The sequence below is a fragment of the Excalfactoria chinensis genome, chromosome 26, assembly GCF_039878825.1.
Source record: "Excalfactoria chinensis isolate bCotChi1 chromosome 26, bCotChi1.hap2, whole genome shotgun sequence".
Lineage (NCBI taxonomy): Eukaryota > Metazoa > Chordata > Aves > Galliformes > Phasianidae > Excalfactoria > Excalfactoria chinensis.
The window spans coordinates 1,774,943-1,800,531 of NC_092850.1; the positions used below are offsets into that span (position 1 = coordinate 1,774,943).

The following is a 25,589-nucleotide window of genomic DNA, read 5'->3' on the forward strand; positions in this document are numbered from 1 at the left end:
CTCCGCGGTTCCGCTCCGTTCCCTGCCCGGGGCCGAGCGCTCCATTGAGGCCGCGTACCCGGACCGCGGTGCGACACAGCCGGTACAGCCGGTACAGCCCTCACAGTCGGTACAGCCCTCACAGTCGGTACAGCCCTCACAGTCGGTACAGCCCGCACCGCCCGCTCAGCCCCCCCCGTCCGCCCGGCAGAGCCGCAGCCCCGTGGGAGCGGCCCGGTCCCGCTGCGCCGCTGAGGGCTCGAGAGCGCGGAGTGGCTACCGGCCCTCGTGGGGAAAGGAGCGCGCCCATTGGCCGCGGGGCGGCAGGGGGCGGGGCGAGGCGCGTAGGAGCCAATCGTCTCTCTCCAGCCCTCCCGCGAGGCCGCCATTTTGTTTGCGGGCGCCGTCCGCGGGCGCCATTTTTATTGAGGGCGGCCATCTTGCGCCGCTCCGCCGGGACTCGGCGCTGCGCGGAGCCGAACGGGCTCGGGCCGGACTGGGCCGACAGCGGCGTTTATTGCAGCTCGGAGCGGAGCTGCTCCGACATCACGGCGCTCAGAGTCACAGTGTGCGGAGGGGCGGCAGCAGCGCGACCGGGACCGGCCGGGGAGGGACATGGAGCACAGAGCAGCTGCCGCAGAGGGTCCCATGTGGGCTGCATTGACTCAGGGCTGCACTGACTCAGGGCTGCATTGAGGCTGTGGGTTGCATTGCAGCTGTGGGTTGCACTGCAGCTGTGGGTGCTCTCAGTTGACCGTGCTGCTCAGGCTCCTTGTCTCCTCGCTCTCTGTCTCGTGGTTCCCTGCTTCGTTCAGTCCTCGCAGCGCAATGTCGTCTGCAGGGACAAGAGGGGCCAGGTGAGGAGCCCATCCACGCCGGGCTGTGTGAGCGCCATAAGCTGAGCAGTGCAGCTGAGCTGCTCCTCCTGCTCCTGCATCCAGCAGCAGCCCCACGCGTGGGACCCTCGTGCTCTGCCCCCACTCAGAGCAGTAGAAGTGCTGGACACACCACAGCTCACAGACACGGCTGATATTGAGCCCCCAGCCCAGTGAGGGTCACCCTGCAGCCCCGCACGCAACCAGGGCTGTCTGGAAATGCATTCTGCTTTAGCCCAGGCTGGCAGCAGACATGGGGCTCCCCGTGCCCCCAACCTGCCCCTTCCCTTTGCCCTCAGCCCACAGCCCCACTCACGGAAGCGGACGCGGATGGGCCAGATCATGATGCAGCACAGGAAGACGGTGGCGGCCATAGCGATGCCCCCAGTGACCAACACCATCACCCAGTGATAGAAGCTGACGCAGGCCGGGCAGCACAGCTCAGTCCTGCAGGGAAGGACAGGGCTGCACTCGGTGGGGGGGCACGGAGCGTCCCAGGGCTGCTGCCACCATCCCACCGCCTGGCACTGACCCCAAGTCCTTGCCCCCACAACTGCTTTATACTGGGAGAAGAGCCCAGGGCAGCATCCTGGACTTTGAGACCCTGTTTGGGTGTCTGAGATGCAGCCATTTAGGACTGAAAGTCGAGGGAGGCTTTAAGACAAATCAGAAATGGTTTCTACCAGCCAAGGCTGGAAGAGCGTGCTCCAAACTGGGGCTATTTGCTGCCAGGAGGTCCGGCTGCAGCTGTCCCTGTGTGCATTCCTACTCCACAGGGACACTTACGGGCACGGGTGCAGGTTCTGGATCAGCATCACAGCCAGGCCATTGGCCATCTTGTCCGTGAAGCTCATGGCCCCGTAGACAAATGCACTGCTGTGCTGCGAGGGGAGAGGAAGCCTCAGCCACGCAGGCAGCGCGCGGCACGCAGCCCAGCAGGCCCGCAAGCGAGAGCCTTGTGCCCTCTGATGGGCAGAGCCCAAATTACAGCAGAGCCCATAATCCACGGAGCCATCATACGGGGATGGGCTGCTGCACACACATACCGTGTTGGTCCCAATGAGGTCAGCCGTCATGGAGAGGGACGTGACCAGGATGGTGGCGGAGCCGGCCCCGAGCAGCACGGCCACCCCGTAGATCTCTGCTCCCATCTCCCTGCTCAGGGACACCCAGGAGGCGAAGGCCAGGATCACCAGGATGCCCACAAAGTACGTCAGCTGCTCCGGGACAGGGACAAGGCAGAGCTCAGTGCCCCGGCTGCGCTCTGGCCCCAGCTGACACCCCATGAGGACAGCAGGGCCGGCGCTCCCCACATCTCACAGTGGCAGCCCTGGATCATCCCCAGCTGTTTTAGGAGCCTTACAGTGACCCAGCCTGATTCACAGCCTAAGAGTTGGGGCCACAGTGTGGAGCCAGCAGGGAGCTGTGGGCTGGGTGTCTGTGCACGCAGCTGACACGAGCAGAGCAGGGTTTGCTCCAGGACATTTGCTCCGGTGCAGAAGGGAACCTGCAGTCTCAGCCCCCAAGTGTGGCTCAGCCAAGCTCACCCTTTGCCCTCTCTGAGCACCCCAGGGCTCTCCCAGCCCCACCAGGGCTGCACAGGACAGGCTGACTCTGGACCAGCATCACTTTCCCAGCCCTCTGCACCCTTAGGTGTGCAGGACCGGCCCGTGCCACCCCTCACCCTGCTGCACAGGACCCGTGCTGTAGCAGGAGGTCCCTGCTTTGCAGCCAGGCTCCCGTGTGCCACGTGCTCTGCTCGTTTGTGCCTTCAGGACTTGGCTTTTCTGCCCATCCCTTGGGCTCAGGAGCAGGTTGTTACACGCTGCCCTGGGTCTAATTCAAACCACTCCACGCCCCCAGGACTCACATTTCGACCTATCCACTTATTCACGGGCTTCATGAGGAAGGAGGAGAGGAAGCCACTGATGTACATCACCAGGGGGATGGTGGCAATGTATTTCTGTGGGAGACAAGCAGAGGGAGAGGATCAGCTCCACAACACCAGCACAGACCCCCCCCCCATCCAGGCAACCTCGAGGTGCAGGCAGGAATGTGCCCCACACCCACCTTGGGCAGCAGCAGCGAGTTGGTCAGGTACATGGCAATGTAGGTCTGGGACAGGTTGACGATGAGCCGCGTGGCCATGTAGAGCACTGCCACCTGCACGGGGACACAGACGGCAGCTCAGCCCGCAGCTGCAGGTGAGGAAGAACAGCACAGCCGTGCCCCGTCTGCTGTTACCTGGTAGAAGGAAGGCTCCAGCAGCCAGTCCTTCCACACCAGCAGCGAGCGCGGGGACCTCGTGGGCTCCTTCTGCAGCAGGGGTGTGCTCTCCTCGGGCTGCGGCACGGAGCCCAGCGGGTGCAGCTCCTCCTTGGTGCCCAGGTGGAAGATGAGGGAGAACAAAGCCCCCAGCCCCACCACGATGAGGGACAGGTTCTGGAGGAGGGAGAGAGGAGTGAGTGTCGCACAGGGCTCTGCCTGCCCACCATCCAGCCCTTAAGTGGTGCAACAGAAGAGGCTCTGGGACGCGGCCATCTCAGTCCCTCCGGTACCTCCCAGTTTAGCTGCATCCCACCCCGAGAAGAAAGGAGCCCAGGGACTGAGCTTTGCCACGTACCCGGAACACGGGGACATCCTGGATGCCCAGGTGCTCTGTGCGCTCGGGCTGGTCCGCCTGCAGGTTCAGCAGCAGCCAGGCCAGGCCATAGACAGTGATGTTGGCCATGACGGTGAAGGCGTACCTGGGGGGAGGTGGCACATCAGGGTGACACTGAGGGACACGCACAGATTCGGTCACAGCAGGGACGTTTCCATTCAAGGCTGCCCTACAAACCAGCTGTGCTACAGCCAGCTTGGCAACACAGCATCATTCCAGCACGCTGGGACAGTCAGGGCTGGCCACACATTAACCTTACGCAGTGGAAACTTGGGGGCAGCACCAAGAGGAAAACAAGATCCCTTGGGTTGTTCTGCTCAGCCCCAGCCATCCCCAAGCAGGATCATCCATCCCAGGGTTACCTGCAGCCTTCCAGCACGGCTGTGCTGCCATGACTGCGCACCTGAGGAAGGGGAACTTCCTCCTGCCAGGCAGGTAACCAAACCTCGCTGTGTCTGATCAACTCTTTCCCACAACCCGATCCTGCCACATAACCATGAGCTGCACACATCGCCCCGGGGCCGCTGCCAGCACAGGGCAGCGCCTCAGCCCTGCGGGACACATCCCTCCCTGGGAGCATCACCCTCCGGTCCCAAAGTGGCTCCAGCATCACCAGCATCACCACGGCCTCACTCCCTGGTAGCAAAAGGTCAAGGTCAGGAAGATCCATGTCACCTGAAAGCTGTGAGCTCCACCTTCTCGTGGTCAGTGGTCACCAGCTCGGGGATGAGGGACAGGTGGGAGATCTGCGTGGCCGCCCATCCGAACTGGAAGATGACGATGAAGGGCAGGTAGTAGATGAAGGCCGCCCACTGTGGAGTGCCCTCCTTGCAGCCCAGGCAGGGGTTGAAGATGAAGGGGAAGGAGATGAGGACACAGGTGGTACCTGGGAATAGAGGAGCGGAGCAGTGAGCCTCTCTAGGACCGGATGGATGCAGCTGCTCAGCCAGGTCCTGCCCTGGGGCTGGGGATACAGTCAGCTCCTCCTGGGTGCAGATAACCAGCCAAGGCCACGTGCCACCCCACCGCCTGCCCCAGGGCGATAAGGCGCCAGGACAGCTGGGCTCTGCAGGCACAAGGCCACCCCGTGTCCCCTCAGCCCTCCTCCCACGGGGCGATGTCCAGGGGTATCTCCAGCACCGGGAACAGGAGTGGATCTGTCCCCACGCCAGCATCAGACGCTGCATCTGTGCTGGGAAGCTCCCAGCTGAGTCAGTGACACCAGAGCCGGGCACTGTCCCCTCTGCAAGCAATGGGGATGCCTGCGTGGGGCAGGCAAGGACAAGCTGGCTTCTCCACAAGGTTGTTGACTGAGAACAGAGGCCCAGGTGCAGTGCCTCGTCCTGCGGGTCCTGAGCTTCACTCCCCACAGTCCTGCAGCTGCAGCCATCCAGAGCCAGGCTCCTCCAGCACAGCCACGTCCCCATGTGGCACAGAGCAGAGCTGGGGGTCCTGCTCCTCCCAGCAGGACCATCACAGCCCCTCCAGCTCCAGCCCTGACAGCCAGGCGGTCCCAGGGCTCGGTGTCTGCGGAGCATCACCATCCCCATCCCCATCCGGCCCCGCCGCGGGGAGCTGCAGCCGATAGGATCTCGTGGTATCTCGCCCCCAAGGCTGCGGTTTCCCACCGTTTCCTCTGACCTGAGCGTGGCTGTTGCTACACAGGAACACCCCACCGCAGTGTGATGGAGCTGCAGGGAGCCCCCAGGCGCAGCCCCCGGCCCTCGCGGCCCATGCAGTGCTACAGCCCAGTGCAGGATGTGATTCAGGACTTCCCCTTCGCTGCACCCAGATGGAACGGAGCTGCCCACACCGCAGGTCACTTCCCAGCCGTGGGGCGCAGAGCTCACAGATGCTGCTCATGGAGTCGGGCAGCCCCCGCTGCTTCTCGCTTTCCCTTGTTTTGGGTCTGAGATCCCAACCCTGGCAGGTCACAGTGAGGCCAGCTGGGTATCAGATATGGTATCAGCCTGCTGATGGGTTGCACAGAGCGGTTGCCGAGATAAGTTTGGCATCAAGATAACGGCACCCACAGCTCAACCGTCCTCACCCTGCACAGATACGCGTCGAGTTCCAGCAGCGCTGTGCCATTACAGGAGGAAGCTCTGGGGTCCCTCTCTGTCCAGTGGGGGGTTTCTTCATCCTCATCACCATCCCAGCCCCGTGGGCTCCCCTGTGTGTCACAGCCCCGCGCTGCCTCCTCCAGGTCTCAGGGCAGCCCCAGCCCTCAGGTGCGTTTTCACCCCAAGGACGACGATGCAGGAGGAGCTCTGAGGGTTCCTCACACAGACCCGGTGCTGCTTCTTCCCCGTCCCCATAGGGAACTGGCTGCTGTGCCCCATCCTCACGCAGGGATAGGGGTAGAAAGGACCTCAAGTGTCAAGGGGTCAGCCCTGGCAAGGGAAGGATGCTGCACCCCGAGGCCCCGGCTGCACCAGGGCGCCCAACCACAGGCTCGATGCCTCTGATACATCCCCACGTGTAGGGGAAAGCCCAGATTTCACATCACATCACATCACCTTCCCACTCTCCTCCCCCCGCCCCGCTGCCACCCCGAGGACACACAGTTCCCCTCTGCACACACACGGGGACGCAACGCTGCTTTCCCCCCCGGCACGCAGCGGGGCTCCGCTCCTTCCACAGGGCTCACCCCGATTATCTCCCCGGGATGATGCTGCGGGGCCGGGGGGGCTCAGAGGCATCGGGCAGCGCCGCGCGGTCAGTCACCCACCCTCCACCTGCGGCACCTCCAGATAAGACCCCCCCACTCAGCACCGCAATCCCGCACCCCTAAACCTTCCTCCTGCTCTCACCCGCCAGGTGCCACGACTTCCTCCGCCCGTAGCGCCCGCAGCCGGCCGAGCGGTCAGCCTCGTATCCGAGCAGCGGCGTGCACAGCCCGTCCGCCAGCTGTCCGGCCAGCAGCAGCCCTCCGGCCAGCCCGTGGCTGTAGCCCAGCACGGCGTGCAGGTAGAGCAGCAGGTACGTGAACCAGAGCGACGCGCACAGATCGTTCAGGAAATGCCCGGCCGCGAAACTCAACCGCGCCCGCAGCGGCAGCGCGGACCCCAACGCGGGCTCCGCCATGGCGCGCCGGCGCGCCGCCGCCCCGCAACCCGCTTATAGCGCCCGCCGGGCCGGGCAGTGCGGGGCGGGGCGGGGGCGGGACGCGGCCTGAGTGCGGCCGGGAGCGCGGCCTGACGGGACCGTCGTGGCTGCCGGGAACCCGCAGCGCCGGGACCGCCCGAACCCCGGCCCCATCCCAGCGCCCCGCGTGGGGATCCCGCGGGGAAGGAGCGGCGCCCCTCCGCGAGACGGCGGGGTGGGAGCGGGTGGGTGGGCTGGGACGGCCTCCGTCGTGCCCGGGGTCCCCCGTCGCCCCCCCCCAGCAGGCAGCGTGACCGCGCCGTTGCGTGACCGGGGCTTTGCGTGCCCGGGGCTGGGATGGAGCGGAGCCGCTGCCGGGCGCTGGGGCAGTTCAAAGCTCCGTTTCAAGTGGTGGCTCTGATGGCAGAACCCGCAGAGCTCCGCTCCCACCCGCACCGCCCGCGGCACCGCGATCACGGGGGATGCTGACGGGGCGGTCAGGGGGGTCCCCGCTTCTATGTGGGGGCAGCCCGGGGGCTCCGGGTCCGTTTGCTTTTGGGGACGCCGGATGCGGCCTCCCTTCGCTCCGCAGATGGGTGCTGAGCGCACCCCGATGTGGCCGCGGGTCCACGAGTTGGCAGCAGAGCAGTGAATGAGCCCCGGGGCCGGGATGCTCCGGATCAGCAGTTTTCAATGGAGTGAGGTCTTGTGATCCCTGCGGCGGCTCTGGCTGCCGGGCCCGGCCTCGCTTCACCCCCGGCTCCGTCCCTGCCGTCATGTGAGGACAGGGGTTGACTCAGGGAGGAACTGAAAACCCGAACGGGAGGTTGGGTGGCCCCAGCCGTCCCAAAACAAACAGCCCGTCCCCCCCATGGCAGCGTCCCCTGACACGACCGACGTCGCATCCCCTGAGCGTTATGCGGGTGGTGGTGAGCTGGGGTCACGGAACCCCTTCCACTCAGTAGGTGCTGGGGTCATTGGGAGCAAAGCGGAGGCACTGGGGTCACTGGGAGGTTATGGGTGGGCAGCGAGCTCCTGTGACAGCCCCGGGGAGGATCCCGGGATCAGGAACCGTCTCTCCCCTTGCCGGGATGGACGCTGGGGGCACTGGAGGCGAGCGGTGAGCGGTGGGCCCCACACGTTGCCGTTGCCGTTTTAAGGCGCTGAACTCCCCGCGCTTCCGCGTCTGCACGCCGCTTTTTGATTGGCTGGGCGGCCGGCCGCGCGCGCCGAGCTCAACGCACGCAACGTAGGCCTTCCTCCTCGCCACGCCCACTTACTGCCGCTTCCTGATGACGTCATGAAGCTGCAGCCAATCGACGAGAGGCCGCGCTCTCCAGGACCGGGAGCAGAAACCAATCGGGAGAGCCGAAGCGGGATCCTTATTTGCATAATAATAGCGGGGCGGGGCCGGGTGAGGAAGGGCGGCCGAGGGGGTTCGGCGGGGCTGGGAGGTGGGGGGGGACCCCAACATGGGAGGGGGGGGTGGGGGGGGCGGAAGGGGCCTTGTCTGGGGGCTGGGGGGGAGCCGGGAGCGCTGCGGGGCTCGGGGGGGTCAGAGGTGGGAGTCGGGGGCTGCGAGCAATGGGGGGAGATGGGGGGTCCCGGGGAGGGGATCGTGGGGGGGTCAATGGCTCCTGGAGGGGAGAAATGGGGGTGAATGGGGGAACCTTGGGGGGGAACCGGCTGGGGTGAATATGGGCCCGTGGGGAGGGGAACTGCTGGGGGGGAATGGGGCCGATGGGGGAATGGGGGCGATGGGGTGATGGGGGTGAGTGACGATCCTGGCGGGGTGGGGGGAGCGATGGCAGTGAGTGGTGGGAATGGGGGGCACTGCCGGGCTGAGGGGGGGCTGATGGGGGTGGATGAGGCCCCTGGGGGGGGGGGGGGACTAATGGGTGTGAATGGAGGCCCTGGGGGAAACCAATGGAGGTGAGTGGGTGTCACGGGGGGGAGATTTCTGGGAGTGAATGGGGGTCTGTGGGGGGAACTGCTGGGGCTGAATGGGAGTGCTGGGAGCCGTTGGGGTCAGGAGGCTGGGGGCTCCGCCTTTGGGGGTCTGGGGGCTTCGTGGGGACCGTGGCTTCCAGGGACCCCAAATGACGTCTGTGGGTTTGTCCCTCAGGGTCTGACTCCGAGTGACCCTGGCAGCCCATGGCCCACAGCGCGAAGCAGCCGCCCGCAGTGATGCTGTAAGTGCCCCCACTGCCGGCCCCGGGGTGTAAAATAACACACCTGGTGGCGTTCAGATCAGTGTCCGTGTTCGTTATGGGCACCGCGCTCTGCCTGGCACCTGCACTGAGCACATCCCAGCTATGCAGGGTGCAGTGCCCCCCCCCCCCAAGGGGCTGTGGTACGAGCAGGACCTGCCTGGAACACACTGACTTTCCAAAGCATTCAGTGACAGGAATGTGGGGGAGGCCGAGCCTGGCAGCTCCCAGCACATTCCATGGTGGAACTGTAGGTTCGTTAGGGCTGATAACGAAGGGCTGAGGTCTCCCAGAGAGCCAGGAGCAGACTGACCACGAAGCACAAGGTCCATTCGCCGTCCCATCAGCTCCACCAAGCAGGAAAGGCCCCACCAAAGCGATGGTTAATTGGGTCAATTGTAGCTCATGTCGGATCAGCCGATGGGTTGGGGGCTCAGGAGTGCAATGAACCCTGGGGCCGGCCCGGATCCATCCGGCTTTTAGCACGCATCCAGGTTTCTTCTCCCTCGTGGGGTCGGTGCCAACCGGCGCCATTTCATCCATCTTGTGACTCTGATGAAAGTGCAAATTAATGCTGTTTGCGTGGAAAACCGATGCCCTTCACGGCTCCGTCCGCGGCTGTGATGTGGTTGGCTGCGTTGGTGTGTTGTCGTGGGGCTCAGCCAGCCTGGGGTTGCTGTGTCTGAGCAACGTGTCCCAAACTGCTGCGGGATCAAAGGGACAGCGGTGCCACGGGAAGGAGCCGGGGGAGCTGCTGTGATGTGGGCAGAGCTGCTCAGCGTGGGGCTGCTGGGTCCCGCGGGGATGGAAGTGGGGCCGAGGTTTGGGGGCGCTGGTTGTGTTGGCTGCTGCTGGGGGGGTCGCAGTGGTCCTGCAGCCCTTCCTGATGGTCCTTCTCTGTCCGCAGGCACGCCACAGGCAAGGCCCAGCATGGCAACTTCCTGGTGGCCATCAAACAGGAGAAGGGAGAAGCGGCTCGTGCCAGCGGCGAGAAGCCGCACGGTGAGGAGGAGGTGAGCAGCCTCTGAGGGCCCTTCATGCACAAACCGACCTGCTCCATCCCTCAGCTCCATCCCTCAGCTCCATCCCTGTGCTCCCACCAACACCCGCTTGTCCTTTTCTTGTCCTTTTACACCCTTGGGACACCAGCCGGTGAAGAAGAGGGGTTGGCCAAAGGGCAAGAAGAGGAAGAAGATCCTTCCCAACGGCCCCAAGGCTCCGGTGACGGGCTACGTGCGATTCCTGAACGAGCGGCGCGAGCAGATCCGCACGCAGCACCCAGAGCTGCCCTTCCCGGAGATCACCAAGATGCTGGGGGCCGAGTGGAGCAAACTGCAGCTCTCTGAGAAGCAGGTACGGGGCTCAGCTGGGGCCGGCACAGCCCTCGTCCTGCAGGGATGCTCTCCAAAGGGTCCCGCACCTTCCAGCTCCTCCTGGGGGCTCCAGCCCTGTACGTGGGGTCTGGGCACCAAAGCGTTTGCTGGGAGCCTGTCCCGGTGCTGCTGGGCCTTGAGGTGTGGGATGGGGTCACCCTGGGAGCTGCTGCTGGGCTGTGCTGAGTGTTGCTGTGGCCGCAGCGCTACCTGGACGAAGCAGAGCGGGAGAAGCAGCAGTACATGAAGGAGCTGCGGGAATACCAGCAGTCAGAGGCGTACAAGATGTGCACGGAGAAAATCCAGGAGAAAAAGATCAAGAAAGGTTTGATGCGTTGCTGCCCTTTGCTCGGGATGCAGCCCGGTGCTGCTGGGGGGTCCCGGGGGGTCTCCTGGGGGTAACCTGCTTCTTTCTTACCAGAGGACGCCGGCTCTGCGGCAGCAAACACGCTGCTGAACGGGCACCCGCACAAGGTGAGACGTGTGGGGAAACAGGCGTGTGGGGCTGCTGGGTTTGGCCCCGGGATGGGCAAGGAGGGGCTGGGGGAGAACCAGGGTGGGCTGCAGGACCCCCCAGTTCCCACTGGAACAGCCTGGAGCTGCAGCAGGCGGCACACGGCCACCCCCTGCCGGTCACCTCCTTGTCCCCAGGTGGGGACGTGGGATGGGACACGGGGTCCTCCTGCCTCACCCATCCCCTGCTGCCCCCCCCAGGCCGGCGAGTGCAGCGATGCCTTCTCTACCTTCGACGTTCCCATCTTCACGGAGGAGTTCTTGGACCAAAACAAAGGTGTGGGGCTGGAGAAGGGGCTGGGTTTGGGATGGGCATCGCCCGCTGATCCCGCTCTGTCCCTGCAGCCCGGGAGGCCGAGCTGCGGCGCCTGCGGAAGATGAACACGGAGTTTGAGGAGCAGAACGCCATCCTGCAGAAGCACACGGAGAGCATGAACTGCGCCAAGGAGAAGCTGGAGCAGGAGCTGGCGCAGGAGGAGAGGCAGACGCTGGCCCTGCAGCAGCAGCTGCAGTCGGTGCGGCAGGCGCTCACCACCAGCTTCGCCTCCCTCCCCATCCCCGGTGAGCAGCGTTGGTGCCGGTGGGGACCATAGAGGGGACATCAGTGGGGCAGAGATGGGAGCCCTTCTGGAGGGAGGAGGACCCTGGAGCACTTTGGGCTGGGATGGGCTGGGAGCTCACCCTGGGTGCACGGCTCTGCGGGGCAGCTGTTACCCAGATCCTTTCGCCGCTGGGTCTGCCCCATTTGCTGCTGCAGGAGGTGGGACCCCGCAGTCGGGGTCTCGTCCCAGTATGGACGGGGACTTTACTGAGCTGCTGCCCCACAGGCACTGGGGAGACCCCGACGCTGAGCACCCTGGACTTCTACATGGCCAAGCTGCACAGCGCCATCGAGAGCAACCCGCTGCAGCACGAGAAGCTGGTGGTCCGCATCAAGGAGATCCTGTCCCGCATCGCCAGGTGGGTCCCCGTGTCCTCATGTGGGTTCAGGGGGGGGTTGGGGCCGTCCCCATGTTGCTGTGGGACAGGAAAGCAGGACTCCGGTCACCCTGCACTGCGTTCCTCTCCATAGTGAACATTTGTGAGAGGACCAGTCCCTGCCAGAGCCCGGGGCCAGCTGCACCGCAGCGCTGTCCTTTGGAGCTCCTGCAAGGGACAGTCCCTGCTGGGCGTCCGGTTCATCCCCTGCACCCCGGGGTGACATCTGAGCACCTCGAGCTTCTGGGGACCAACGCGAGCATCTCCCCGCCCTCCTGTGAGCAGGAACAGCAGCCTGGCCCGGGCTGCCTCGAGGCTGTGGCTGCTTTATTTAATCTCCCCCTTCCCTTCGCTGCTGCCTGTGGGTGCCTTCAGCTCCGTGCCCCCTGCCTGCCCTCTCCTTCTCTGTGCTATGGGACCAGGCAGGGCAGCTCCTTCCCCTTCATGGTGGGGGGCTGTGGGGCTCGACCCCTTCCTTCCTCCCTGCCTTCGTGGGACCACCGTGACGGCAGCCGCGTCCTCCCCACGCGGTGCCGGCCCTGGGGCTGCCGGTCACCGATCTCAGATTGTTTTATTAGAGTGGCTTATTTTCTTACCAGCACTACGTGGGTCCTTCCCTGGGTTTAACCCGGGCTGGGCTCCCACCCTTTTCTCTCACCTGCGAGGTTGGTTCTTTCTGCAGTGGAGTCTCCTGGTTGCCATCTCGTGGCTGCTGGGCTTGGGATGGAGACGGGAGTGAATAAATTTGGGGGAAAAATAAACCAAACTGTTTTGGAGTTGGTGCATTTGTGTGTGGGGGGAATGGGGGGGCTCCATAGCAGCTCCGGGGGCTCCTCATCCTCATTCCCAACCCCGTCCTTTATCCCCACGTCTTTGGCTCACCGCCCTCTGCTGCCCCAACACCCAGGACGCGGCCGTGGCTCCGCATCGCACCGCGCACCCGATCTGTGGGGCTGACCCGCTTGTCGGATCGGGTTCCCGTGCTGGGATCACCTTACGGGCGCTCCGTGAGCGCTGCCCATCCATAATTCAGCAGCGGCAGCGCGATGCGGCGGGCGGGCAGGCGCGGCAGGCAGGCCCAGGAGGACGGCCCCATGGAGAACGGCGTGGGGCAGGAGCCGGGGGTCTCCGAGCCGCCCCCCTCCGAAGGCACTTCGGCCCCACGGCCGCCCCGTGCCCGCCCTCGCCTGGTGTTCCGCACCCAGTTGGCCCACGGCAGCCCCACGGGGCGCATCGAGGGCTTCACCAACGTGAAGGAGCTGTACGGGAAGATCGCCGAGGTGTTCAGCATCTCCCCCACCGAGGTGAGGGGTCGGGGGCCGAGGAGGGTGACGCCCGTCCCGGGGTCGTCCCCAGCGGCGGTGACGGGTTTCCGGGGGCAGATCCTGTTTTGCACGCTCAACACGCACAAAGTGGACATGCAGAAGCTGCTGGGGGGGCAGATCGGGCTGGAGGATTTCATCTTCGCTCACGTCCGCGGGGAAACCAAGGAGGTGGAGGTGACCAAGACGGAGGACGCGCTGGGACTCACCATCACCGACAACGGCGCCGGCTACGCCTTCATCAAGGTGAGAACGTGTGGGGCTGAGGGCTGGGTCTGCCCCGAGCCGAGGGGGCCGTTTTGGGGTCTCCCTGCCTAATCCCAAAGGAAATCGGTGCCCGGAGGGGTGTCGTCACTGTGTGTCCCCCCCCAGCGGATCAAGGAGGGGAGCATCATCAACCGCATCCAGACGGTGTGTGTTGGTGACAGCATCGAGGCCATCAACGACCACACCATCGTGGGCTGCCGGCACTACGAGGTGGCCCGCATGCTGCGCGAGCTGCCCCGTGCTCAGCCCTTCACCCTGCGCCTGGTGCAGCCCAAAAAGGCCTTTGGTGAGTGGGGTGGGGGCTGCTCTGCTGTGAGAGCCCCGGGAAGGGGCAGTGGGGCGGGGAGGGGCACATCCCCACGTGTGCCTGCACAGCCCAGGCTTCCTCTGCTGGCTGTGTGCTCTGCCCTCCCTGGGACACCCACAGGCACCTCATTCTTCCTCCGTGGGCGTCCCCCCATGGATCGCCCCGTGGTGCCTTCCTTGTGCTTGCACCGTAGCAGGTGGGAGAGCCTTGGACTTCCATCCTTGGCTGTTCTTGGTCTTCCTTGGGTCTCCAACTTTGTCCATCCTTAGACATCTATAGTTGGATATTCTTGCTTATCCCTGGCTGTCCATTCATGGATGTCCATTATCATCCTTGGGTGTCCATCGTTATCCATTGTGGGTCAGCTTTGGATGTGCACCATGGTCTGCCATCCTTGGATGTCCATTGTGATCTGTAATGGGTCATCCTTGGATGTCCACCCCTACCCATTCTTGGTCATCCTCGGGTGCCCATCGCTGCGTTGGTTTTGGTCACCACTGGATGTCTGTCATTGCACAGACATTCATTGTTTTTGGCCATCTTTGGTCACCCTCCATCACCCCCACCCCTTCTTCTTGGACACCCAACCCTGGGCCCCCTCCCACCCCGCTGTGGGGCTCAGACATGATCGGGCAGAGGACGCGGAGCAGCAGCAAGTGCCCGCCTGAGGGCCGAGTGTCCACTGGGAAGGAGACGCTGCGGCTGCATGCGCAGGGCCCGGCCACGCTGCAGGAGGGGGTAAGAAACCCCAGAACCCCCTGCACCAGCCTGGGGGGGACTTTCCTCACGGGGTGACCCCACAATGGCATCCCGTCCCCACCCACAGCCCAGTGCCGTGGAGGAAGAGGCCGCGCGCCGCGTGGACGACCTGCTGGAGAGCTACATGGGCATCCGCGACTGCGAGCTGGGTGGGTGCTGCTCCGTGCCCCCACAACCCTACACCCACCTCCACCCTGACCCCCGTCCTCCTGCAGCTGCCACCATGGTGGAGATGGCCAAGTGCAGCCCCACGGCCGCCGCGCTCGCCTGCGCCCTCGACTCAGTGCTGGGAGAGTTTGCCTTCCCCCAGGAGTTCGTGGCCGAGGTTTGGGCAGCCGTCTGCAGCCCCCACGGTGGGCAGGAGTAGCTGGGGGGGCGGCCAGTTCCCCCCTCTGTGTGACCCACCTGGGGGTGCCGGTGCTGCTGGAGGTCCCCACCCGTCGCCCCTCGCACACACAGACTGGAGGTGGTGGGGCTGCTGTGGGGCTGTGGGTGCTCGTGCCCCCCGCCTCCCATGGGGCGCACAGTGCTGCACAAGCTGTGCTTTATTGGGGGCTCACAGAGCGGGATGGGGAAGGAGGTGGGGGGGGGGAACACACCTCCATGCCCACCCCATCAGGTGCCCCGTCCCCTCCTGCTGCGCTCCTGCAGCTGCAAGGTGAAAAATAACAATAATAAAACCCCAAACAGAACAAAACCTCCAGAATCAAAGGGAGGGGAGGAAAGGGGGGGGGGGTCCCCACTATTGCAGCCGCCCCTCCTGGGTGAGCTTGCGGCGCAGGGAGGGGTTGAGGACAGGGTAGAGGGAGAGCAGGGAGGGCCGCGCGCGCAGCCCCGGGTGCAGGCGCTGCAGCACCGCGCGGCGGAACAGGATGTAAACCCAGGGGTCCAGGATCTGGTTCCAGGTGACCATACGGATGTAGATGAGCAGCAGCTGCTGCGTCTGTCCTGGCAGCATGTGGAGGGAGTCACCTGTCCGCAGCTGCTGGAGGGAGGTCTGGATGATGAAGATCTGGGGGGAGAGGGGAGGGGGCACCTTTAGGGGCTGCCGAGGGGGGAGAACCCCAAAGGATGGGGGAGGGAAAGTGGGGGCACTTCTGGACTGGGAGTGTCAGTTACGGGGACACCAGGACCCAGCACATCTCCATAGGGGACAATGGGGGTGATACTGAAACCTGGGACCTCACCCAGAGAGGCACTGGGGGGCGCCCCAGGAGGGACAAGGGGGGTGCATGAAGACACAACAAAACCAAGGACCTCACCCAAAGGGACAGAAGGACACAGCAAGGCCTGTGCCATCACCATGAGGGACACGGGGGGACACTGAGACCCGGGACATCACCCAAAGGGACACGAGGACCCACCAAGAACCAGGGCACCCATGAGGGACACTGGGGACACCAAGAGCCAGAAGGGACACAAGGACACGGGGTCCTAATGAGGAGGGACGCAGGGGGACACCAAAGCCCTGAGTCTCAACAGAGGGATGTGGTGGGGACACCAGAATGTGGGGCTTTGTCCCCAGGGACCGGGGAGGTCACCAAAACTACAGGGATTCACCAAGAGAGACACGGAGATGGCACAGGGAGAACTGGGACCTCAGCAGGAGGGACACGGGGGGGAACAGCGGGACCACAGGACCTGACCAGGAGGGACACCCCGACCCCACACCAACCCAGGGGGGCACAAAGGCCACCCCGAGCCCAACGCCTCACCAGCAGCGGCATCCAGCAGATGGTGGCGATGACCATGATTCCCACCAGCTGCACCATCATCTCCACTTCGCTGTCGCGCCGCCGCTGCACCGACTCGCGGTCGTGGTAGACGCGGCACAAAGTGACCACGCTGACCGTGTTGAAGACGAAGGAGAGCAGCACGGAGCAGACGCCCAGCAGGGCGAAGAGGAGGCAGAAGACGACGTTGCCGGCGTCGGGCAGGAGGGTGAGGAAGCACCAGGAGCCGGGGTACTGCAGCGTGTAGCGCCCCAAGCCCAGCACCGGCAGCAGCCCCAGAGCGCAGGAGAAGCCCCACACCGCCGCCACGACGGCCCACGCGCGGCGCTTGGACACCGAGGTGGAGCGTGAGAAGGGACGGTTGATGCCCACGAACCTCTCTCCGGCCATGGTGGCCCCCAGGAGCAGCGGGCACTGCCCAAAGAACACCATGGAGAAGCCGAGGAAGTTGCAGAGGTGGCAGCCGGGATCCACCTGGGCCCAGTTGAACTTGGTGAAGTGGTACGGGATGATGACGGCAGCCGTCACCAGCAGCCCCATGAAGTCCGTCACCACCAGCCCACAGAGGAAGACGAGGAAGGAGGAGCGCGAGCGGCTGCTGAGCTGACGGGAGGAGCTGAGCAGGACGTAGAGGGCGAAGAGGTTGGAGCAGAGCCCGATGAGGCCGAAGGCGGTGGAGAACCAGGGCGAGGCGATGGCTTTGGGCTGTGTCACGTTGAGGCTGAGGCTGAGGTTCACCACCCCGAAGCAGGTGTGGGGTTGGCTGGCCAGGCTCACGTTGGGGGGCTCCGTGTCCCCCCACCCCATCCTGATGGCCTCAGGCGCCCTCCAAGCTGAGCTCCATGGCGGGTTCCTGCGGCTGGTGCTGATCCCACTGCGCTCTGTGGGGATGAGAGGAGCATTAGGGACAAGAACTCTCAATCTGATCCTAATCGTGATTCTAATTCCAACTCTAACCCTGTCCCTAACCCTGACCGTGACCTTAACACTGATCCTGGCACTAACCCTGACCCTAACACAGGTCATCCACCCAGAGCCTGCAGATGTGGGGTGTCCCATGGGGTGCTGAGGCCCCAGCCCTACAGCTGGATGGGATTAACCGTCCCCTCTGCGTCACCGGGCCGAGAGCCACCGGGGCAGCAGCCACCAACCCCACGTGCTCATTGTTTGGAGCAGCACACGCTGCCAGCTGGGCTCCATCCCGTGCCGGGGGGGCTCATCCCAACCCCATCCCTGCGGCACAGTGGGGACGCAGTCCCAGCTCCACGTGCCAAACTGGGAGGAGGGACGTGGCCGCATCCCACACACGGGCAGGATTAGCTTAAAAGCATCCCCCCCCCCATCCCGTGGCTGTGGCTGGCGCCCACGTGGCGATGACCGCAGGCGGACGTTCGCACCCGGAGCCGCGCGGCACACAGCCTTCCCTGCCCCAGCACCCCTCAGAACCACAACGTTAATGAGGACCCACAGCAGCCGTCACAGCAACGTCCCCAAACCGCCTGCGGTGCCCCACGGCTGTGGGATCCCATCACTGCCTGGATGGAGCTGTGCACCCAATGCCACGCTGCGCCCCAGGGGACCCTCAGCCATGGGCAGCCCCGTGGGACACCCGTGGGCTCAGCAAGAAGGGCCCACTCCCCATGTGGGGCTCCCGGTCACCCAGTTCCCCACAGCTCATCCTGCAGCCATGGATGCACTGCTGGTGACACCGAGGGGATGTGAGGATGGGGATGGATGGCCCCACAAGCTGTCGGGGCTGCACTTAGAGGGCATGAAATATTCATGAGAGCTCAATTAGCACCAGCAGGGCTGTAACTGAGCCAGAGCTGCAGAGCGGCACAGAGGCACTTACGGGCAGGAATTCATGCGTGGGGCAGAGGATCCTCAGTCTGCGGTGTGGGGACGGCGGCTCCTGTGGGGAACAGACCCTGAGGTTGTGCCTCGGCCCCATTGGGGGGCACAGGGGCTGCTGGGAGCCACCGGGGGGCGCAGATTCTGTTCCTAATTGGCAGCCCTGGAACGCGTGGCAGCTCCGCTGGGGGCTGGAGGGGCATTAATGGGGTTTTTGGCACCGGGATGGCGCTTTTCTGGGGACGTGCAGCACGGAGCGAAGAGCTGCAGGTTCCCACTTTGGGTCCCTCCTGTCCCAGCTCTCCTCTTGGCTTTGAGCTGCTCCCTGCTGTGTCCCCACGGACACGGATGGGCGCTCCATCTCCCCTGCCCTCAGTGCAGATCTGCTCCAGGCCGTCGGCCGGGACGGGAAATGCACCGACCACGTCACACAGAGCTGGCAGAGCCCCAGCATCCCTCCCCCGACCCACAGCCATCAAAGAGAGGGGACTTCCAGGGGACATCCGGGCAGGAGACACCCACGGTGTGCGGCGCCGCCGGCGGTGGCACAAAGCACCTGTCCCTATTGGGATCCACGGCACGAAGCCCCATCCCGCCCCATCCCATCCCATCCCATCCCATCCCATCCCATCCCATCCCCATCCCATCCCATCCCCATCCCATCCCATCCCATCCCATCCCATCCCATCCCATCCCATCCCCATCCCATCCCCATTCCAGTCCCATCTCAGTCCGTCCCTTTCCCATTCCCGTTCCCGTTTCCATCCCATCCCATCCCCGTTCCCATCCCGACTTCCAGCCCACCCCCATCCCACCCGCTCCGCCCCACACAACCCTTCTGTCCGTCACGGACGCTCCATCCATCGCTCCGTCGTTTCCAGCGCCGCGGTGCGTCCGTCCCCCCGTCTCCGCTCTCCCCCATCCCCCCCTCCCCCTTCCCCCCATCCCGACCCCTCCACCCGTCCGTCCCACCCTCTGCCCATCGCAGCCCGCTGTGTTCTCTGTCCGTCCCTCTTTGTGTCCCCCCCGAACCCCTCCGGACCCCCCAGCCCCCCCCCTTCCATCCGTACCTCTCAGCCGCCGCAGGGTCCGGCCGGGAGCGGAGCTCGGCGCGGACGGGCGCAGCGCTGCCCCGCGGGAGGCGCCGGGGAAGGGCCGGGCTGGGAGCGGCCCCCCCCGCCTCGTCCCGGCCCGTTTCCCCGCCCCGCTCGGACCCCCCGCCGCCCCGCAGCGCTGCCCCGCGATGGGGGCTGAGGGGGACGCGGGGCCGCGCTCCCGCGGGCGGCGCAGAGACGCGCGTGGGCTGGGACTCGCGTGGACGCGACTCACCTGCGCCCGCTCCAGCAGTAACGGGGCGGTAACGGGGCGCGCGGTGCCCGCCGTGCCCGGCTATATTTAGCGGGCCGCTCTTATCCGGGTTACTCACTTGTTTACCCGAACCGGATTCCTGCGTCTGGAGGGGGGGGGGGGGTTGGCCGTCACCCCACGGGCCCCCTCGGCCCCGCAGCCCGTCCGTGGGCAGCGCGGGGCTCCGCATTGGGGCGCAGCACAGCCGGGAGCTGCGCGCGGGATCAAAGCCGCCCCAAAGCCGCCGCTGCGTGCGGCCCGCGGGGACGAGACCCCCGCCCACAACCCCCCCCACCGCCCGCGACCACCCCGTCCATCCCTCCTTGCCCCCGTTGCGCACCGCCCACTCCCAGCGCCGGAGCTGCTCGTTGGAGGACACCGGGCCGCCCCTCAACGCGCAGCGCGGAGCCGCCGCCCCGAGCCCACCCCGCGCGGCGGCAGCGGATTCACCGAAGCGCGGCCCCCCCGGGTGCAGAGGATGTGGGTGCGGGGGGGGCAACGTGGGGGCTGCGGGGTGAAGCTCCAACGCCGCCCCGCGGGGTCACACGTGCGGCGGGAGCCGAGGAGGACCGGGCTGAGCGCGGCGGCCGGTCTCGGCTTTCCCTTTTTTCTCCCTTTTTTCTCCCTTTTTCTCCCTTTTTTCTCCCTTTTTCTCCCTTTTTCTCCCATCTCTCCGTCGCGGTCTCCACGCGTTTCCTGCGGCGGCCTCAGGACGCCCCCCCCCCTCCCCGGCGGCAGCTGCTCCACGCCTTTAAATAGCGCGCAGGAAGGAGCGGCCGGGGGACGCGGCCGGCGATGTCCGGAGGGTGGGAAACGCGTGGGGCGGGCAGGGCGACCCCGGCCGCGGGGCAGAGGCGGACACGGGAGGCTCCTGAGCTCCGCTGCCCCCGGGCCGGACGCTGCCAGCCCAGCCCCGATGGCACGATGTGGTGAGCTGCGGGGCGGCCCGTCATGAGAAGCCCCGGGGGGGTCACGTTGGTGCGGGGCGGCAGGATGCCGCGAGCTCCGGGGGGAGGAAGCCGACGCAGCGCCCCGCGGCTGCAGCTCCCGGCCGAGGTTTCCTGAGGCCGCTCACCCGGCATCTCCGCCCCCATCATTCAGCGCAGGACGGGACAAGGCCGGGCCCCCCCCGCCCCGCGCGGCCCTCCCCCCGTAGCAGCAGCCGGCGGCCCCGGGCCGGGCAGCGAGCGGCGACGGGGGGAGGGACCGAGGGCCACAGAAAGCGGATTTTGCCCTGTAAGGAGATGTCGCGGTCACATCTCACACCCCTCTTCTCCTCCTCCTCCTCCTCCCCCCCGCCCCGCGGCTGCCCCAGCAGACCAAGGGCTGCGACCGAGGACCGAAGGCTGCAGCAGCCGCTGGGAACGGCGAGGAGAGCTCTGAGCGAAGAGGCGAAGGCGGCCGCAGGGCTGTTAGCGCGGAGCGGGGGGGGCGGGGACACGCGGGACACGGCGGCGTAAAACAACCCCCATTTATTTGCACCAAAGTCTCAGAGTCCGTCGGGATGAAAACACAAAGAGGGAGGAGGACACCGGTCAGCACTGAGGCTGAGCCCAGCTCACCTGCGGTACCGGTACCGCTTGAAGTGGAACCACAGCTGGAAGATGCCATTGGCAAACTGGCAGCGGAAGCCATGACGGTGGGAATATTCCCACTCCCTGTTGACGATCTTGAAGGCGATGTCCTCGTAGGGCGGCCCGGCGTGGAAGCGCAGGATGGCAAAGTCCTTGTTGTCCTGACAGGCCTCCAGGAAGTACTCGGGGGTGGAACGTTTGTCGATGAGGTCGGGGTAGAAGATGTTGAACTTGTAGCCCTGCACGATTTTGGGGGGCGGGTTGTCGAAGTCGTAGTGGGTCTGGTTGTATTTGTTCCACTCGAAGCCCGTGTGCACGCGGTTGAAGAAGCGCGGTTTGCGGGGCCGGTACTTGTCGGCCCACAGATACGCTTTGCCCGTCAGCGGCATCTCCACGCTGAACTGCGCCTCGTCGGCCCCCATCCCCTCCTTGGCCTTGCGGAAGAAGATGTCGTCGGCGCTCTCGGTGGCGTTGCCTGCAGGGAGGGGAGGGGAAGGGCAGCCCTGCAGCGTCAGCCCGGTACAGCAGAGCTGGGCACTGCGGTGGGAGGGCGGGATGCTGGGCTGGGCAGCGCATCCACAGCAGCCTTCCCACTTGTTTGCAGCCCAAGCAGTTTGATGAGGCAGCTGGGAGTGGGAAGGACCCGAACCCGCTGTCCATGGGGACGGCAGCAGCCTGAGCTGCCCAGCACAGCCCTCAGCCGTTCCGGCTCTCACTGTGAGCTCCAGCCCAGCCTCCTGCTCACCCAGAGGGCTGTGTTCCCTCCAGCCCTGCATCCCAGAGCGTGCACGCCCCCCTGAGCCCAGCAGGGTTCTCCTACCTGTGACCTGGAGCTGCTGGCGCAGCAGCAGCAGGCGATGCGTGTCCTCCTCTGCCTCCAGCACGTGGGCATCGAAGGGCAGCTCGTTGGTGCCCAGCAGCCGTGGGCTGTACTTCCCCGCATCATAGTCATCCAGGCTCTGCTGGATCAGGTCCTCCTCCATCAGCACGGCTTCCCCCTCCGCTTCTTCTTTGACCTCCACGTCCTGCTCAGCCTCTGGCTCTGAGGATGGCCCCGGCTGCACCACGATGCTCTCTTCTGTATCCAGCCTGCAAGGAAGAGAGAAAAGAACTGGGATGACAGCCGTGCTCCCCTGACGTCCGCCTGGGGACAGATGGGAACGTGCCCATATGGGGTGCCCGGGCAGTCACACTCCCCTGGGCTGCATACCCGTCACTGGGGGACGCCGGCTCCCGCTTGATGATGGGGAAGAGGGGTTCGCTCTCCACACCCTGCTCCTGCTTCAGCTTGTACAGCTTCTGGCGCAGCACGTCCTGGTGCCGCTCCCGCAGCCTGCGAGGGGAGTTGTGAGGTCACAGCCTGCACAGCCACGGCTGGGACAGACACTGCTGCCCCCTTCCACACCCCCAGCCAGGGGCCGTGCCCCGCTCTCACCTGGCCCGAGCCATGTAGGCCTTCAGCTGCTGCAGCAGGCTCTCCCAGTAGCCGATGTCGAGGTTGGGCCCTCCCGCCCGGATCTTGCTCTCGATGCCCTGGTACAGCACTTGCAGCTGGTTGTAGGTCTTCCCCTTGAACACGGACTGCACGTCCGAGCTGACAGAGGCGTTGACGCCGTCCCGACGCTCCCCTGAAGAGGTGGGAAAGGGCGACCGGCCTCCCTGAGCACTCCTGGGCTGCACCAAGCAGCCGTCACATCCACAGCCCCCACCCAGCCCAGGAGCAACGTGCAAACCCCTGCAAACCTGCAGGTGTGCAACAGAGCCTGTGCCACGTTTTACCTGTTGCACGCACGCCCTTCAACTCCCGCTCATGCTCACCTGGTCCTCCTTTTCCAGAGGCCTCCAGTTTGCGGAGTTTGGCTATCTCATCCTCTGTGATGATGGTCATGTCCCTCCAGAAATCCACATTCTTGCCTTGCTCCAGCTCCATGTAAACCTGCAGGCAGAGGACAACCAGGGCCTCAGGCACCCGCCGGTGCTTAAAGCTCAAGGAGGGAAGCCCCGAGCTGCCGCCACGCAGACAGCCCAGGTACCTGGATGTCCTCCACCAGATCCTCCATGTCGGAGACAGTCAGGCCGTTCAGGAAGGTGTAGGGCTCGTGCATCTCCACAGCCAGGTCGTCATCCTCCGCACTGATGTATTTGGCCAGAAGGTCGATGGGTTTTGCCCTCCCATCCCGAATCCGGATCTTAGACCTGGGTGAGAACAGAGAGACTGTGAGCGACACCTGCCACCTCCTGCGCCCCCCCCCCATCCTCACAGAACTGCCCACCCACCGCAGCTTGGCCTGCTGCAGGTGGAAGTTGTCCTCCTGCTCCTCCCAGGTTTTGAAGTGTTCCGCCTCCTTCTCCCTCTGCAGCATCTCCAGCTCCTGCTCACGCATCGCCTTCTCCCGCTCTCTCTCCAGGCGCAGCTGCTTTACCTGCTCGAGGGCAGAGAGAGATGTGAAGCTGCTGGGCCTCCCGCGGGGCACTGGGTAAAACCAGGTGCCTCTCTGCAGTGACACGGCACTTGTCCTTGTCAGCACATCCTAAGCTGGGCTTGGCCCCAAGCAGAAAGTCTCAGCCTGGAACAGAAGTGAGCACACTGTGGCACTCACATCCTACAGGCTCCCCCAGAAAGATCAAGGGAACTTTCAGCTTGGGCTGGGAGCAGCTGGGAGAGCTGGGCTGTCCATGAAAGACAGTAGGAGGGAGAGAGGGACTCTGATCCCACCTTCTGCAGCTCCAGGCGATTGTCCTCCTGGATTCGCTTGTTCCTCTCCTTCAGATCCTTCTCATCCAGGTGGCTGATCCCCTTCTTCTCCAGTGCCTGAAGGAAAGCAGCCAAGAGAAGCCATGAAACCAGGCAACCTCCTTCAGCCTCTCAAGTGGCAGCAGAACACTGCCTCCCCTCACTGCTGCTACTCCAGGAAGCTCTCAGCCTGCCAGAGATCCCCAGCTCCCTCAAACACTACTCCTGCCACCACCAGGTGTGGATGGAGAGCTCACCTTGCTCCAGATGAACGTGCCCAGCAGGTTGTTGTCCCCAAAGGGATTGTCCGTGTTGGTGTAACCCATGTACTCCTCTCCCCAGCCCATCTTCTCCCGCTTCTTCCTCTCCTTGGCCTCCTTCTTGGCCAGCCGGCGCGCTCGTTTCTCTTCTGGTGTCTCCAAGGCCTTCATGAGCGCAGCCTGCTTCTTCTTCTCCTCCTTCATCCTCAAGCGCTCCTGAAGGCTCAGCTGCTGCCCCGACTCCTCCTGGCCCCGGGCGCGTGGTGGGGAGGGCGAGCTGACTGAGGACACGGAGGACTTGGAGCCAGCCCTCCTCCTCCGCCTGTCCCTGCTCCGCGCTCGCCTCCTGTCTCGCTCCGCACTCGAGTCAGAGGAACGACCCCGGGACCGTGAGCGGTGCTTCCTTTGGCTTTTACGGTGCTGGTCCCTGCTTTTGCTTTTCTTCTTCCAGGTCTGTCTTTCATCGTCAGAGTCAGAACTGGGGGGAAATTCACATTTTGGTCAATGATTTTGGGCTCTGCATCGAAGAAGCGCTTTAGGAGAAACAGAATGGCACAACCTGTTCTGAGCTGCAGCAAGAACCAGCAGCAAAGCATTCAGCTCGGCATTCACTGCCTGCAATGCACCCCAATGTGTTAGTGGCAAACACAGCACTGCTCCAAGCTCCTGTGTTACTGCGTGCACCTGAGGCTGCCCATGGTTAACAACAGGGCTCAGCCCTCCTGAGGAGCTCAGTGTTGGTGACAGCGTGCCGGCCACCACGGAGCTGCCTGGTCTCCCCGTGTACCTTCATCCCACCCTGGTGCTAGGACTGGCTTCATCTGGCTGAGCCCCTCAGCACTGCGTGGCACCGACTGCTGGGGCTGAGCCCAGCCTGGGGCCCAGTGTCACCTGCAGTGAGGTCCAGACGCAATGGGTTCCAGCTCCCAGCTCAGGCTCCACGAGGCCTGTTCCCAAACACAGTGCACCGCTCCCTGCCTGCCCCAGGACGAGGCCCAATTCCCCCCAGCACAGCTCAGCTATATCGCCCCTGCTCCCAACTTAAGGCCCATTTACCCCATTGAGCCCAACCACACCGGGCCCAGTTCTGCCCAGCTGAGGTCCATTCCCTCCCACCGGGAGCCAACCCCACCAAGGCCCGGCCCACAGGACAAGGGCCGGCCGCACCGAGGCCCAGCTCCACCTCAGGGCCCGTTCCCAGGCACAGGGCCCGGCTGCCCGCGGCCCAGCCCACAACACAGGGCCCAGTTTCCCCAACAACGCTCAGCCGCACCGGGCCCGGTTCCGACAGGCCGCGGCCTGCTCCTCACAAGGCCCACGCCGGGCCGGACTCCCCACAAGGCCGCACGGGGCCCATTTCCCCACCGGGCCCGGCCGCCCCGGGCCCCGCTCCCCGCCTCCCTCAGGCCGAGGCCCAGCCGTTCCCGGTTTCCGCCCGGCAGGCCCGGCTCCCCCCCACGGCCGGCCCCGCTCACCCCGAGCTCGCCTCCCTCCGCCTTCCCCTGCTCCGGCTCCGCCGCCGTTTCTCCTCGCTGCCGGACCGCTCCCGGTTCCTCTCTCGGTCCCGCCGGTCCCGGCTCCGCGATCCGGACCCCATTCCGGGGCCGGCCCGGCTCTCAGGCCGCGCTGCGCCCGGCTCGGTGCGGAGGGAGGCGGGGCTGGAGGCGGGGCTGAGCCGGGCGGTCCGTTTCGGTTTGTTTCCCCCTTTTTTCCCTTTTTCCTCCCTTACCTTTGGGGGCCTCAGTGAACCAGTCCTGA

The 25,589-nt window shown here is 65.2% G+C and overlaps 5 protein-coding genes across 13 annotated transcripts; 2 read left to right on the forward strand and 3 right to left on the reverse strand.

Moving 5' to 3' along the window:
- Positions 1 to 200: 200 nt before the first annotated feature.
- Positions 201 to 6,614, reverse strand: MFSD12 (major facilitator superfamily domain containing 12). The gene is made up of 10 exons (XM_072357343.1): positions 6,330 to 6,614; positions 4,192 to 4,402; positions 3,478 to 3,601; positions 3,099 to 3,296; positions 2,925 to 3,017; positions 2,725 to 2,817; positions 1,901 to 2,071; positions 1,641 to 1,735; positions 1,171 to 1,301; positions 201 to 814 (listed from the first exon to the last, which is right to left on the reverse strand). Exons 1-10 carry the CDS (start codon positions 6,601 to 6,603, stop codon positions 726 to 728), a joined length of 1,479 nt encoding a protein of 492 aa, XP_072213444.1. The 5' UTR covers positions 6,604 to 6,614; the 3' UTR covers positions 201 to 725.
- HMG20B (high mobility group 20B) lies at positions 6,118 to 12,452 on the forward strand. Of its 3 annotated transcripts, XM_072357347.1 has the most exons (12): positions 6,118 to 6,234; positions 6,337 to 6,498; positions 7,764 to 8,017; positions 8,729 to 8,795; positions 9,721 to 9,826; positions 9,963 to 10,166; positions 10,391 to 10,511; positions 10,608 to 10,660; positions 10,901 to 10,976; positions 11,045 to 11,260; positions 11,527 to 11,659; positions 11,772 to 12,452. In XM_072357347.1, exons 4-12 carry the CDS (start codon positions 8,758 to 8,760, stop codon positions 11,782 to 11,784), a joined length of 960 nt encoding a protein of 319 aa, XP_072213448.1. In that variant the 5' UTR covers positions 6,118 to 6,234; positions 6,337 to 6,498; positions 7,764 to 8,017; positions 8,729 to 8,757; the 3' UTR covers positions 11,785 to 12,452. The 3 variants fall into 3 exon arrangements, with proteins under 3 accessions (XP_072213448.1, XP_072213447.1, XP_072213449.1); XM_072357346.1 differs by lacking the exons at positions 6,118 to 6,234; positions 6,337 to 6,498 and having other exon boundaries at positions 8,011 to 8,057; XM_072357348.1 differs by lacking the exons at positions 6,118 to 6,234; positions 6,337 to 6,498 and having other exon boundaries at positions 8,016 to 8,039.
- A 271-nt stretch (positions 12,453 to 12,723) lies between these two features.
- On the forward strand, positions 12,724 to 14,699 carry GIPC3 (GIPC PDZ domain containing family member 3). The gene is made up of 6 exons (XM_072357632.1): positions 12,724 to 12,981; positions 13,060 to 13,245; positions 13,372 to 13,552; positions 14,196 to 14,311; positions 14,400 to 14,481; positions 14,548 to 14,699. Exons 1-6 carry the CDS (start codon positions 12,724 to 12,726, stop codon positions 14,697 to 14,699), a joined length of 975 nt encoding a protein of 324 aa, XP_072213733.1.
- A 101-nt stretch (positions 14,700 to 14,800) lies between these two features.
- TBXA2R (thromboxane A2 receptor) lies at positions 14,801 to 19,671 on the reverse strand. Of its 7 annotated transcripts, none has more exons than XM_072357553.1 (5): positions 19,604 to 19,629; positions 19,246 to 19,369; positions 17,918 to 17,977; positions 16,048 to 16,946; positions 14,909 to 15,344 (listed from the first exon to the last, which is right to left on the reverse strand). In XM_072357553.1, the coding sequence occupies exons 4-5, from the start codon at positions 16,870 to 16,872 to the stop codon at positions 15,075 to 15,077; spliced, it is 1,095 nt and encodes a 364-aa protein (XP_072213654.1). In that variant the 5' UTR covers positions 16,873 to 16,946; positions 17,918 to 17,977; positions 19,246 to 19,369; positions 19,604 to 19,629; the 3' UTR covers positions 14,909 to 15,074. The 7 variants fall into 7 exon arrangements, with proteins under 7 accessions (XP_072213656.1, XP_072213658.1, XP_072213654.1 ...); XM_072357556.1 differs by having other exon boundaries at positions 19,343 to 19,369; positions 19,604 to 19,615; XM_072357555.1 differs by lacking the exons at positions 19,246 to 19,369; positions 19,604 to 19,629 and adding an exon at positions 18,987 to 19,072 and having other exon boundaries at positions 14,801 to 15,344.
- Positions 19,672 to 20,720: 1,049 nt separating this feature from the next.
- Positions 20,721 to 25,505, reverse strand: CACTIN (cactin, spliceosome C complex subunit). Its single transcript, XM_072357324.1, has 10 exons — positions 25,307 to 25,505; positions 23,829 to 24,309; positions 23,554 to 23,649; positions 23,115 to 23,260; positions 22,871 to 23,033; positions 22,656 to 22,773; positions 22,273 to 22,465; positions 22,048 to 22,170; positions 21,658 to 21,926; positions 20,721 to 21,312 (listed from the first exon to the last, which is right to left on the reverse strand). Exons 1-10 carry the CDS (start codon positions 25,426 to 25,428, stop codon positions 20,822 to 20,824), a joined length of 2,202 nt encoding a protein of 733 aa, XP_072213425.1. The 5' UTR covers positions 25,429 to 25,505; the 3' UTR covers positions 20,721 to 20,821.
- Positions 25,506 to 25,589: the final 84 nt, after the last annotated feature.

Excerpts from the sequence above, each read along its gene's own strand:
- MFSD12 (XM_072357343.1), bottom strand. The coding sequence starts at position 6,603 with ATGGCGGAGCCCGCGTTGGGGTCCGCGCTGCCGCTGCGGGCGCGGTTG. Across the intron at positions 3,602-4,191 it reads GTGGAGCTCACAGCTTTCAG|GTACGCCTTCACCGTCATGG; the intron begins GTGACATGGATC and ends ACCTCCCCCCAG. Across the intron at positions 3,297-3,477 it reads AGGATGTCCCCGTGTTCCGG|AACCTGTCCCTCATCGTGGT; the intron begins GTACGTGGCAAA and ends TCCCTCCTCCAG.
- HMG20B (XM_072357347.1), top strand. The coding sequence starts at position 8,758 with ATGGCCCACAGCGCGAAGCAGCCGCCCGCAGTGATGCT. Across the intron at positions 8,796-9,720 it reads CAGCCGCCCGCAGTGATGCT|GCACGCCACAGGCAAGGCCC; the intron begins GTAAGTGCCCCC and ends CTCTGTCCGCAG. Across the intron at positions 10,661-10,900 it reads TGAACGGGCACCCGCACAAG|GCCGGCGAGTGCAGCGATGC; the intron begins GTGAGACGTGTG and ends TGCCCCCCCCAG.
- GIPC3 (XM_072357632.1), top strand. The coding sequence starts at position 12,724 with ATGCGGCGGGCGGGCAGGCGCGGCAGGCAGGCCCAGGAGGACGGCCCC. Across the intron at positions 12,982-13,059 it reads TCAGCATCTCCCCCACCGAG|ATCCTGTTTTGCACGCTCAA; the intron begins GTGAGGGGTCGG and ends TTCCGGGGGCAG. Across the intron at positions 13,246-13,371 it reads CCGGCTACGCCTTCATCAAG|CGGATCAAGGAGGGGAGCAT; the intron begins GTGAGAACGTGT and ends GTCCCCCCCCAG.
- TBXA2R (XM_072357555.1), bottom strand. The coding sequence starts at position 16,872 with ATGGGGTGGGGGGACACGGAGCCCCCCAACGTGAGCCTGGCCAGCCAA. Across the intron at positions 15,345-16,047 it reads TCTGCTGGATGCCGCTGCTG|ATCTTCATCATCCAGACCTC; the intron begins GTGAGGCGTTGG and ends CTCTCCCCCCAG.
- CACTIN (XM_072357324.1), bottom strand. The coding sequence starts at position 25,428 with ATGGGGTCCGGATCGCGGAGCCGGGACCGGCGGGACCGAGAGAGGAAC. Across the intron at positions 23,261-23,553 it reads ATCGCCTGGAGCTGCAGAAG|GTAAAGCAGCTGCGCCTGGA; the intron begins GTGGGATCAGAG and ends GCCCTCGAGCAG. Across the intron at positions 22,774-22,870 it reads ATCTGGTGGAGGACATCCAG|GTTTACATGGAGCTGGAGCA; the intron begins GTACCTGGGCTG and ends CTCTGCCTGCAG.